Source organism: Coloeus monedula (assembly GCF_965178545.1).
Source record: "Coloeus monedula genome assembly, chromosome: 18".
Classification (NCBI taxonomy): domain Eukaryota; kingdom Metazoa; phylum Chordata; class Aves; order Passeriformes; family Corvidae; genus Coloeus; species Coloeus monedula.
This window is the reverse complement of record NC_138798.1, coordinates 3,583,804-3,595,353: the sequence shown is the minus strand read 5'-3', so window position 1 is coordinate 3,595,353 and position 11,550 is coordinate 3,583,804. Positions and strand designations below refer to the sequence as shown.

Here is an 11,550-nt window from a genome sequence, read left to right as displayed (position 1 = left end):
CCTTCCCCCTCCTCCCAGGGAGCTGGGGTGTGGAGATGCTCTGAAACACACACACTCTCCCAGATTTGGCTGCACAACGACCAGATTTGGCTGCACAATTTGGGCACAGCAGGAGGAAAGGGCACCTGTGAAGCTGGGAAATGGGTCCCAGAGCCTCTTCTCAGCTCCAGTAACACTCCCGCACTGAGCACAAGCAAGCCCAGTACTGCCCCGGTTATTCCAGCTTGAGCGCAGACTCCCTCCCTTGTCTGCCCGCACACCGCGCTGGGCATGGAAATTTCCCTTTGGATGAGGGTTTTGCCACAGTCCCTGTAAGCACAGAGTTGCTCCTGGGCGGCAGCTGGTTCATCTCCGGCTTCACGGGTCTGCATTTGAGCCAACACCGAAACCTTGTGCACAGAAAACTTTCACGGGAGGGGAAGGAGGCCCTGGGAAAAACCCTCCCAGGGCCCCGGCAGGCGGGACGGGAGCTCGGGAACGGCCGCTTGGGAACCGCCGCGGTCGCCGGGTCTCACCGCGCTCACACGGAGCCGTTCCCAAGACCCCTCCTGGGAACCTCTCCAGACTTCGGTGCCTCCTGCTGTCCCGAGGGACCCTCCCGGAGACCCCCCCACCGCTCACCGACACAGCGATCTCCGCGTCTCTCTGCCTCTGCGACCGCCGTTCCCAGGCAACGGCCGCACCGGCAGCACCGGCTGCGCCACCGGCTGCACCGGGAAACGCCGGGAGAGGGGGAGGAACCCTCCTCATCTGCACCGGGAAACGCCGGGAGGGGAGGATCTCCTCATCTCCACCGGCTGCCAGAAAGAGGCAGCGTTGACCCCCCCGCCGCTCCGTTCCTTCCCGGACGAGAGAACACTCAGCCTTTCACCCTGCCCAAACCTAAATCCTGCTCATGGCTGCGACAAAGCCCCTCTTGGCATGGCCGGAGCCCTTGTTCCCCAGGATATCGTCCTGGGCTTAAGGATCTTTACCCGATGCCCCCCACAAGGAGTTGTAGGCTGCTCTGCTCCAATGGCTTCCCTGAGCAGCACAAGCGGAATCGAAGCGAGAAAAATCATCCCCCATCCCCTGGCAGTCCCCCACGGTCCCCAGCTCTCTGCCAGGACGGCCCTTGCACAGCAAACCCACTCCCAAGGATCACTCCAAGCTCTCACTTCACCCCTGCAGATAATCAGCTCCAAACGCTCCCAGCTGTTGACCTCACCCTTGCTGTTAAGCTCAAATAATAACCATTTCTAAATTTAATTTGTTTTTCCTTCTGCCCAGAAAGAGCCTCACACCCTGCTGGGAGCAGAAACGAGATTTGTTACCAGCTCCTATTATCTCCCTGACCTGGAGAGGCTGCCCCAAATAATGACTACAAGAGCAGAGAGAGGCAATACTCAAGTTTTATTGTTTTGGGAGACTATTTTGAAGTTCAACTAGAAATAAGCTTCGAACAAACAAACCAGTCATTCCCGGAATCCCCTCAGTTTATGCACCTTTGGTGGTTTAGGAATGGTATTCCCCAGTTTACTGTTCCCACTGAAAACACCCCAGACCATGTGCCACTCACCACTCCCCCCACTGCTCCTGGGAATGGGAGGAACAAAAAGGTAAACCCTGTCCTGGCTGGAACCAGGAAAACACCCCAAAATCAACTCCCGCAAATAAACAAATTTTAAAAAAATTAAAAGAAAAAAAGAGAGAGAAGCCAGATTAGGAGTGCTTTTATCATGACTACATAAACTACTAGAAGTTCCAAAAATAGAATTATAACCCCTATTCCTTACCTCGTTGTCTTAAAATAACTGGGCATTCCAAAAATCCTTTCAGTATGTTCAGTGACTTTAAAAGTTATGGCAACGTGGGGAATATGAAGTATCAAACTTGCATATCTCTTGTCTGTCATCTACTGTGACAGGAATCAAAAAGTGCTCTAGGACTTTTTAGCATGTATTACGTGATATTCAGTGAGGAGTTTTAAAGGGGGAGAAAAAAGGAATGTTCTGTTATCACCAAATAAGAGCATTTCAAGCTCTTTGGAGGTTGTATCAAGTGAGGTTTGGGTCTCTCTAGAGCTTTATTCTAAACTGATACAAGGTGGAAGAGATGAGAAGCCACATCTTGCAGCTCTGCAGGTTCCTCCTGACAACCAATGCAATTCTGAACTGCAGGCAGGCCCTGCTCTGCCAGAACCCTCCAGGCACCAGAGGCCACAGCAACAACATGTAGGGAAGTTTTCAAACCAGATCAGAGTCCAGAAAGCACGCACAAGCTTCAGCTTTATTGTTCTCCAGGCCATGGTCATCTTTGTAAGGGAATGATATTGCAGCTGAAAAAGAAGAGGGTAGAAGGAAATATTAAACGTCCTTTCTCAAACAGGCACAGAAGATCTGACATGGGATAGATCAGATCATAACCCTTCTCCACTGGTTTCCTCTACCAGACAAACCAGCCCCTGAGACCTTTCTCCCTGTGTTCATGGAACTCAATTTTTTGAGTTTGATGGAACTCAATTCCCTTACCCCTGTGCAGAACCAGCAGTCTCCAGCTCCCTGGTGCCCACAGTGGGCATTGACAGAGCCCAGGGCTGGCCCTGCTCAGGAAACGTGCCCTGAGCTGGTGAAAGCCTCTTCCCTTCCAGCAAGTAAAACAGCAGCTCACCCCAGGAGACCCTTCCCAGCCCAGCGCTTCGGAGTCAGCCCCACGTGCACCTTTCTACCACTGCGGATCACAGTCACACTCAGGGGTCTCTGAAAGAGAGGTAAAACAAAAAATAAATTCACTTTTCCATCACCAAGTCAACTCTCTTCCTTCTTTTGCTGAAACACCAGAAGAACATTAAGCCCAAGGAGCTGTTCTGCAGCAGTGCCCATTCCCATTCTGGTGACTATAACTGAAAGAAGGGAGTGTTTTGTGTGAAGTCATCTCCAGGAGATCCCCCACTTCCACCATCAACCACAGAGAAGCTGTGGCAGCTTCTCTGGCCAGTCCATGAGGCTGCCAGAGCAATGCTGCTGCATGGAGTCCGTGGGGAGAACAAACAACAGTGATGCTCACAGCAAAGAGCACACACCCCTCAGCTCTTCCATTCATGAGCAAATAGCTCAGTGCTGTGAGAGAACAAGGCTACAACAGCATAGACTGAATCTGACACTGTTTCTGACATGGAAATGATGATTCCAGAGATCAAAGTTCCATAGAAAAAGCTGTGGCTAACAGAGCCAGGCAAGAGAATGCAGTCACGCAGAAATAAGCTCACCCCCTCACTGTGCTGCACCACCGTGGCGATGTTCTGCAGGTTTTGGAAGTTGTTTACATTGACAGATCCAAACTCCACAATCTCATCATCAACTTGAAGTCCCTGGACAGAGATAGAAGAGAGATGAGCACCTGCATTCTCCAAAGACAGGTAATATCACAGGTAATAACACAGGAGCATCACCCTTCACCCAGCCACAAAGAGAGAGATGTGCTACAACACTTCTCACACTCAGGCAAGTGACCATCACTACAGCCTCTCAAAGGCCATAGGGAGAGGTAAGTGTTCATTCCTCTGTTCTATTTCATGGGAAGAGAAATCCTGAGGCTGGAACGGTCAGTGGGGTGTGGGAGGAGCTGTGTGGTGCCAGGATACAGCTCAGAGAACACCCATCTCATCCCTGTACTGTGACCAGCCCATTCACAGCACATCCCAGTGTGACAAAAGAGAGGGGGTGACACCCTAATCAAGCCCCCAACTTATTCCCACTTATTAACAAGAGACAGAGGAAGCCATGAGCTGTCTGGCTCCAGACAAAGCCTTCCCCACGAGCTGTGCCTGACATACCGAGACGCTGGCAGGAGAGCCTGGGGTCACGGCGTTCACTTTGGCAAAGGCCTGGGGCAGGCTCTGGTTCTGGCTCATGGCCTCGGCCAAGGCCTCCGCCTCATCCTTGGCGTGTTTCTCCTTCTCCCGGGCGTGCAGCTTGTGTAGAGCTTCCTCCACCTGCTTCATCAGGGCCTTGTGATCATTCTGCAAACCTGTGGGTGACACCATGAGCGCATGGGAAGCCGTAAAGGATTCCCCCAAAGGACTCTCAGCACCTGCTCCCCTCTGCAGCCATGCAGAGCAGTGCCCTGGCTGTCTCTGATCTCAGCAAGAACCTCTGCTGGTCTATCTGCTGGGGCCTGGTGCCAGCCCAGCAGATGTTTATCAGTAAAAGTCAGACACAGAGAAAACCACCCTACAAATTTTGGTAAACATGCAAAGGCAACAGGACTGGGAGGCCCATGATCCTTTAGAACTTAGTGAGCAGCTCAAGTCCTCTTTCCATTAAGTCATCTGCTGTCATGTATGAAGAGAAAAACCCATCCTGAAAGTCAGGGCACTGGGAAAGCCTAGGACGAAATAAATGCCGAGCTATTTCCTATCCAAATTTTATTCCACAAACAGCACAGCAAAGCTTTATTGTGTTTCGCAGATCCCAAATGGTTCCATAGCAGAGGCAGAATTTCAGTGCTGCTGCAGTAACGCGCGGACAAAGGCATTTTACTGAGTCAGCCCAGCCGGCAGCTCCGAGCGCTGAGCAGAACCACTGGGAAACCGGCTCAGCGCAGCCCTGGGCTCCGGTTCTGAGGAATTACAACGAGGACATGGGAGTTTGAGACACTTAAGCGGTGTCACCGCTGTTACGCGGTGCCTGTCCCCGGGCAGAGGCCGGGTTTCTCCCGCACATCCCGGTTTCGCTGGCTCATCCCGCGGGATGGGGGCGCGACCCGGCCCCGCGGCCCCGGGAAGGGCTCCCCCGCCCGGTTCCCGTTCCCCGCTCACAGATGATGTTGTGCCGGGCGGTGCGCACTTGGTACAGGTCGATGTCTGCGCGGGGGAAGCCCTCGGCGTCCACCAGCGGCTCGTGCATCCCGACGCCCTTTTGCTGCGAGGGAAGAGGCGGCGGTTGGGAGGGGGCCGGGCCCGCGGGCCCGCACGGCGCCCCTCGGCCCTGCCCTGCCCGGCCCTGCCCTGCCCTGCCCTGCCCGGGCACTGACCCCCTCCAGCAGCTCGTAGCACGCCTTGATCTGCGCCTCGATCTCGTCCTTGCGCCGCACCAGCTGCTGGACGTCGCTGACGGTGACGGGGCGGCCCCCGCCAGGCTCCGCCATGGCCGCGGCCGGACGGGAGCCGGGAGGGGCGCGGGGCGGGGCCGGACACGGCCGCGGGCGGGGCAGGGGCGGGCCCAGTGCCGGGGGGCGGGGGTGGTGGGGACCGTGCCGGGGGTGAGAGCGGGGCGACAGCAGTGGCAATAACGGGGTGGCACAGTCGCGTCAGTGCCTCTGCGGCACACTGCTGTGGCGCTGGCATGGGGTGGCACGGCAATGTCACCGTCACTGGGTCATACTGCTGTGGTGGTGCCGTGGGGTGCCTGTGATGGTGACATGTGGTGGCACAGCAGTGTCACCATCAGTGAGTTACACAGCTTTGATGGTGACATGTAGTGGCACAGCGGTGTCACCATCACCAGGTGACACAGCTGTGGTGGTATGATGTTACGACCCTCTCCCTGCTGCTGACCCCTCTCCAGTCTGTGCCTTAGCCGGGTGGTGCACGGCATCCATGTCCCATGGATTGTGGCAGCAGGGGACAGTCCCACCACTAGACCCTGACCCCTGTCCTCCGTGCCACTGGCACCCCCCCCAAGCCCCCGGTGCTCATCCTCCGTGGCCCCGCTGGTGACTCCGACTTCCCACCACTCCCAGTCAGGTGGAGTCTGTGCGCTGGTGTCTTCCCCGGCAGGGCCACCTCCTGCCCCCTCCTCCTGCTGCTCCCACATTTTGGGGTCCCTGCAGCACTGGGCTCACCGGGGCTGAAGGTGGCACCGCGTGGCCCCGTGCACCACACACCCAGCTGGACTCTGCAGGCTGTCCTGGCTCATCGCTGCCCAGGATGACACATCCCCAGGAAGGGGTGAACGTCCCCAGGGGCAGCGGGCGGGCCGGGGGATGCGCTACCCCAATTGCGTCACTCCTCTGTGACCCCGGCACAGACGGGGCAGGGGTTTGCTTGGGGGGTCAGCAGGGTCCCAACCCACGGCAGAGCCTCACGTGCAGCACACTCACCCCCTGCACACTCACCCTCACCACCCTCCACGTTTCACCCCGCAGTGCCACTGCCGGGGCTGCAAACGGCCCCAGTGACAGCCACCCACCACCCCCAGTCTGGGCAGTTCCCAGCCCAAACCAAACACATGCCTGGGTTGGTGGGGGGAGAAGGTGGGGCCGAGGAGGAGCCTCCCGGTCCCGCCGTTATATTAAAAGCCCCGTTCTCTCGCTCTCTTTGCTGCTGTCACATCGCCAAGTCACAAAAATGGTAAGGGGCACCAGATGAGAATTAATTCAAATGTCGGGGGCTCCATGGCCTTGGGAGGTTTAAGCTGTGCTTGAATTTGGATTTTCCAGTGACTGTGCTGGAAGTGGCACAGCAGAGCTGCTCCTCACAGCCCGACCTTTGGATTCAGCTCCCTGGGGGCTGCCGTAGCTGCCCGACCCGCTAATGTCTCTCTTTTCTCTTTCTCTTTCAGACGTCTTACACAGACAAGGGAGAAAAGGTAAGAGCCGAGTCGTGTCCCTGTCCTGCCCCTCTGCCTGGTGTGAAACATCGGTCCTGTTAGTGCAGATAATATTCATTCCTTGATTACCTGTTGAAATCAGAAGTAAAACTGCTCTGGCTGGGCCATGCTGTAAATTAGTATTAAGAATTGAAATTTCTGTTTTGGGAGGAGAGCGACAAACAGGAGATGATGGGTATTTCCCAGTCAAACCAATCCTTAAGTAGAATCCTCATTCCATGCAACATTTATTTCCAAATGCTGCCTCTTTTTGCCACCTTTTTCACCTTTAAAGTGTTTCCAGTGCTGGGTGCCCTGTGCCAGGCTGGGCAGTGGTGGGGAACAGAGCGAAGGGGGATCTGTCCTGGCCCTGGTGGTTGTGTAAGAGCTTTTGTGGGAGAATTAATCTTTAACACTGTGAGGTTTGTGGGTGGGCAGCCCACTAGGACAGCCACTTATGGGGAGCACTGGGAGAACTGGAAGTGTGGCTGTGGCCCCAGGCAAGCTGAGGCTTTGTACCTTCCAACCTGCAGTGCAGGATCCTGTGGATTTGACTGTAAAGCACTTTGGAAAATCACCATTCAGGGGCTGTTCCACACAGTTAATTCAGATGCATTTGGAGGAAATGCATTTTCAGGGTCATGGCTGCTGCTTCCCCCTGCTCCGGAGCTGAGCTGAAGGAAAGGCAGCAGCAGCAGCAGCTTTCAGCCCTGTTTTCCTTTCCTTTTAGCCCCAACGAGGCCGCTTCATCCACTTCCACTCCATCACCTTCTGGGTCGGCAATGCCAAGCAGGTGAGAGGCTGCGGGCGCCGGGCACGTGTGCCAGGACACAGCCGTGCCAGGGGACACCTCCCACGCCGGGACAGGCCGGGCGCTCTGGGCATTGGCTGCCGGGGGGGTGGTGGTTCATCCCAGCAGCCCCTCGGGCGGGGATGTGCCGATGTCCCAAAGCCCGGCCCTGGCCTGGCGCCGATGGCCTTGGTGGCCCTTGCGCAAGGCGAGGGGCGGCTGCCGGGGGCGTGCGCAGGGACGTGGCTCATGTGAACCAGCACACGTGGCCGGGCCCAGCCGTGGCCACCAGCCCGCAGAGCTGCACGGCCTCGTGGCAGCTGCTCTCCATCCCTGGGCGAGTTAAAAACCGCTCTGCTTCACGCCCGAGCTGCTTTTCACCCAGCCTTGCAGAACAGAGGACAGGCAGAAATGTTTCCTGCTCGATGGTGGCCCTTGCAGAAAGTTCTGGAGGCTGCACTTCCCACTCAATTTGGGCTTTTTCCTCAATCTGGGCCCTTTCTTGCCTCTGCTTTCCCCCCCGGGCTGCTCGAGGAGGCAGAGAAGCTGCTGCCCGTGCCCACGCACACATACAGACACACGCAGGGCAAGTGTGACTTGTACCTGCCATGGTGGCTGTTCTCCACGGGCTGTGGGCCACCAGCACCACAGCTTCAACCAGAGGGACTCTTTCCTGCCCACAGGCTGCATCCTACTACTGCAACAAGCTGGGGTTCGAGGAGCTGGCGTACCGGGGGCTGGAGACTGGCAGCAGGGAGGTGGTGTCACACGTCATCAAGCAGGACAAGGTAAGGGAGCCCCTGGCAGAGGTGCCACTGCCTGGGCAGGGAGAGATGAGGTGATGTCAGACATCTGGGGGCTGCCAAACCCTGTTTGAACCATGAAAACCTTCACCTGTGCTTCCGTCCTCACTGCTCCTCCTCTTCCTCGGCAGATTGTGTTTGTTTTCTCGTCTGCTCTGAACCCAGGCAATGAGGGTAGGTGTCCTTGGGGGGGATGGAGTGGAAAATGGCCGTGGCAGAGCAAAGCAGTTCTGCTCATGCCTGTGGCTGTTCCTGCTCTGGGCAGAGATGGGGGAGCACCTGGTGAAGCATGGTGATGGGGTGAAGGACGTTGCCTTCGAAGTGGAGGACTGTGACTTCATCGTGCAGGTGGGCAGCCCCTCCACCCCCTCCCACACAGCCCCCCAAAACGGTGAGGGGAGGCAGGGAGGGCCTGGGGATGTCTCCCCCTGGCCCAGGGGAGCTGTGGCAGGACAGGATCTCTCTCCTTCCACCCAGAAAGCCAAGGAGCGTGGGGCTGTGGTGGTGAAGGAGCCGTGGGTGGAGCAAGACAAATTTGGGAAGGTGAAGTTTGCAGTGATCCAGACGGTGAGTGGCAGGGCAGGGTGGGGTCCACGGAGCAGGGAGGCCCCCACATAAATGAAGCCACAACACAACCACTTTTCCCCCTTGCAGTACGGTGACACCACCCACACCTTGATAGAAAAGCTCAACTACAAGGGCCTGTTCCTCCCGGGGTACCAACCGCCCCTCTTCAAGGACCCCCTGCTGCCCAAATTGTGAGTACTTTCCAGAGGGTCCTGCCTGGCTCTTTGCCATCGTGTCCTGGTGGGATATCCCACCAAGGAGCTGGACAGGTCCCCACTGCCTTACCCTGGAGCCCCCCAAACTGTGGGGTGCCCTTGAGCCTGGCTGAGACCCTCCTTGGTTTCCTCCCACAGACCGAGCACCAAGCTCAGCTTTGTTGATCACGTTGTGGGGAACCAGCCCGACCTCCAGATGGTCCCAGTGGCAGACTGGTAAGAGTGGGGAGAGCTGGTGGGAGGTGGGATGGAGCAGCAGCACAGCTCTGCTGGTCTCACCACTTCTGATGAGGGTGGCTAGGGCTAACAGAGCCAGAGCAGAGCTCCGTTAGTGCAGGGAGGAAGCGAGAGGTTGATTGTGCCTTTTGTGGCCTGGGCAGGTACCAGAAGAACCTGTTCTTCCACCGCTTCTGGTCAGTGGATGACAAGCAGCTGCACACCGAGTTCAGTGCCCTGCGCTCCATCGTGGTCACCAACTACGAGGAGACCATCAAGATGCCCATCAATGAGCCAGCACCTGGCAAGAAGAAATCCCAGATTCAGGTGAGTGGACACTGGTGGTTGAGACATCTGGCTGCCTCCATTTCCAGGGTGGCCTTGATGATGGAAAAGGGACCAAGGGTCAGTGATTTGGAGCCGGAGCAGACCTGCTGTGCTAAAGTGGCTGCTAGAAAGCAATCCTGGCTCTGCTTGGGTCTGACAAACCCTGGGGAAGCCACTGCGCAGAGCCGGTTTACCCCTGATCTCATCAAGAGTGTCTCTGTCATTCCATGGTGCCCCTGGGCTGATCTTGCCTGCATATTTTTAAGCCCACACCCATCCCTTTGAACTTGTAGCTGCACTGTCACTACCATGGTGACATCTTCTCCCTGTAGGAATATATTGATTACTACGGAGGGGCCGGAGTCCAGCACATCGCACTGAACACGCCCGACATCATCTCAGCAGTGAGTGCAGCCCTGGGACCCCCTGCCCTGGGATCCCCCTACCCTGAGAGCTCCCTGGCATGGGAGACCCCTGCCCCGACTCTGGGCATGGTGCTCGTCACAGGACTGTGGTGGACCATGACCCCATCAGGGTACAAGGACACAGAGTGAACAGGCTTTGTGCTGTGGTTGTTTTACAACCAGGATTAACTGCCCAGGGAGTCACTGCAAAGGGACCTGCCTGCACATGTGAGCTGCCTGTCCCTCCAACTTAAAGCAATTGGGGTCTGCAGGGCCCTTGGTGGCACCTTTGTCCTTGCAGGGTGCCTGGTGGGGACTCAGGCAGCCCAGGCTGCAGAGCTGAGCCCCACGGCCCATCACCCACCTTCAACTGGGGCAGGGGCAGGTCTGGGTTGAGCCCAGCTATTGCTGAGCACCCAGGTTTGGGCTCCTCTCCAGACCAAAGGGCCTCCAGAAGTATCAGTAGGTCAGAGCAGGACAAATCATCCTTGCACAGCTCTCTGCAGTGCCTGGGGAGGGCATCTTGGGCCTGCCCATTCCTGGTGCTAAAGAGAAATGATGAGCCAGGTTCCCATGCTTGAGGTTAGCCAATGCCACGGGAAAGCATCTGTGCCCCAACACTGCCCATCCCAGGAAATGCTCCTGGCACAAACCACTCCCAAACTGAGCCAAGCTGGGTCTCCCCTGCCTTGCAGATCACCAACCTGAAGCAGCGGGGCATGCAGTTCATGGATGTGCCCTCCACCTACTACCAGGTGCTGCGGGAGAGGCTCAAAACAGCCAAAATCAAAGTGAAGGAGAATATTGACAAGCTGGCGGTGAGTCAGAGAGGGAAAAGGCCTGCCCAGGGCTGGACCAGCTCCCCAGAGTGCTTTGCAGGGATGTGAGTGACACAGAGAGCCCCACTCGCTCCGCTGTGGGTCTTCAAAGTGTCACCTCATTTCTTTTCTCCAGGAACTGAAAATCCTGGTGGATTTTGATGAAAAAGGCTACTTGCTCCAGATCTTCACAAAACCAGTTCAAGACAGACCCACGGTCTTTTTGGAGGTGATCCAGAGGCACAATCACCAGGTTGGTTTGAGGATCTCCCACTGATCCTGGCCGTGAGCCCTCAGGGCCACCAAGCCCCTGGTCTGTAATGTTGCCGTCTCCACAGGGCTTTGGTGCCGGGAACTTCAAGTCTCTGTTTGAAGCCATAGAAATGGATCAGGATGCCAGAGGAAACCTGACTGTCCTGGAGCCCAACGGGGAGACCAAGCTCATGTAGAGGATGGCAGGAAGTGCCACCCTCACCCCTAAGGAGCTGATTCCAAATAAACTGGGAAACACCCGATGTTTTGGTAAATAGCCCAGACTTGAGTGCCACAAACCCAGGGAAGCCACTGCCAAGTTGGACAATGTCAAAGGACCCAACACCTCTCCCAGCCCAGCCCTAGCACTGCCCTTCCTGGGAGATGGGGTGTGGGAAATAGCAAACACACTCTCAGAAAGCAGCTTAGTCTGATCCAAATCACGGAATTCTTAACAAAGGGCAGATTTAAGGCATGGGCCAAAGACATGCAGCTACAGAGGAAGACAGAAGAAACAACTGGGAGTGCTCAAATTTAGTCTATCCAAAGTTTTAATTTTAGCTACACAGGAAACTGCGAAAGCACAGAG

The 11,550-nt window shown here is 56.4% G+C and overlaps 2 protein-coding genes across 2 annotated transcripts; one reads left to right on the top strand and one right to left on the bottom strand.

Annotated features, from left to right (window-relative positions):
- Positions 1 to 1,373: 1,373 nt before the first annotated feature.
- Positions 1,374 to 5,143, bottom strand: PSMD9 (proteasome 26S subunit, non-ATPase 9). Its single transcript, XM_082293648.1, has 6 exons — positions 5,014 to 5,143; positions 4,799 to 4,901; positions 3,815 to 4,008; positions 3,248 to 3,349; positions 2,650 to 2,738; positions 1,374 to 2,317 (listed from the first exon to the last, which is right to left on the bottom strand). Exons 1-6 carry the CDS (start codon positions 5,125 to 5,127, stop codon positions 2,290 to 2,292), a joined length of 630 nt encoding a protein of 209 aa, XP_082149774.1. The 5' UTR covers positions 5,128 to 5,143; the 3' UTR covers positions 1,374 to 2,289.
- Positions 5,144 to 5,324: 181 nt separating this feature from the next.
- HPD (4-hydroxyphenylpyruvate dioxygenase) lies at positions 5,325 to 11,158 on the top strand (the record flags this gene model as incomplete). Its single annotated transcript, XM_082293410.1, has 14 exons — positions 5,325 to 5,378; positions 6,543 to 6,569; positions 7,300 to 7,362; positions 8,043 to 8,147; positions 8,294 to 8,336; positions 8,428 to 8,510; positions 8,640 to 8,729; positions 8,817 to 8,920; positions 9,083 to 9,160; positions 9,325 to 9,487; positions 9,820 to 9,891; positions 10,587 to 10,709; positions 10,846 to 10,962; positions 11,048 to 11,158. The coding sequence occupies 14 exons, from the start codon at positions 5,325 to 5,327 to the stop codon at positions 11,156 to 11,158; spliced, it is 1,233 nt and encodes a 410-aa protein (XP_082149536.1).
- Positions 11,159 to 11,550: the final 392 nt, after the last annotated feature.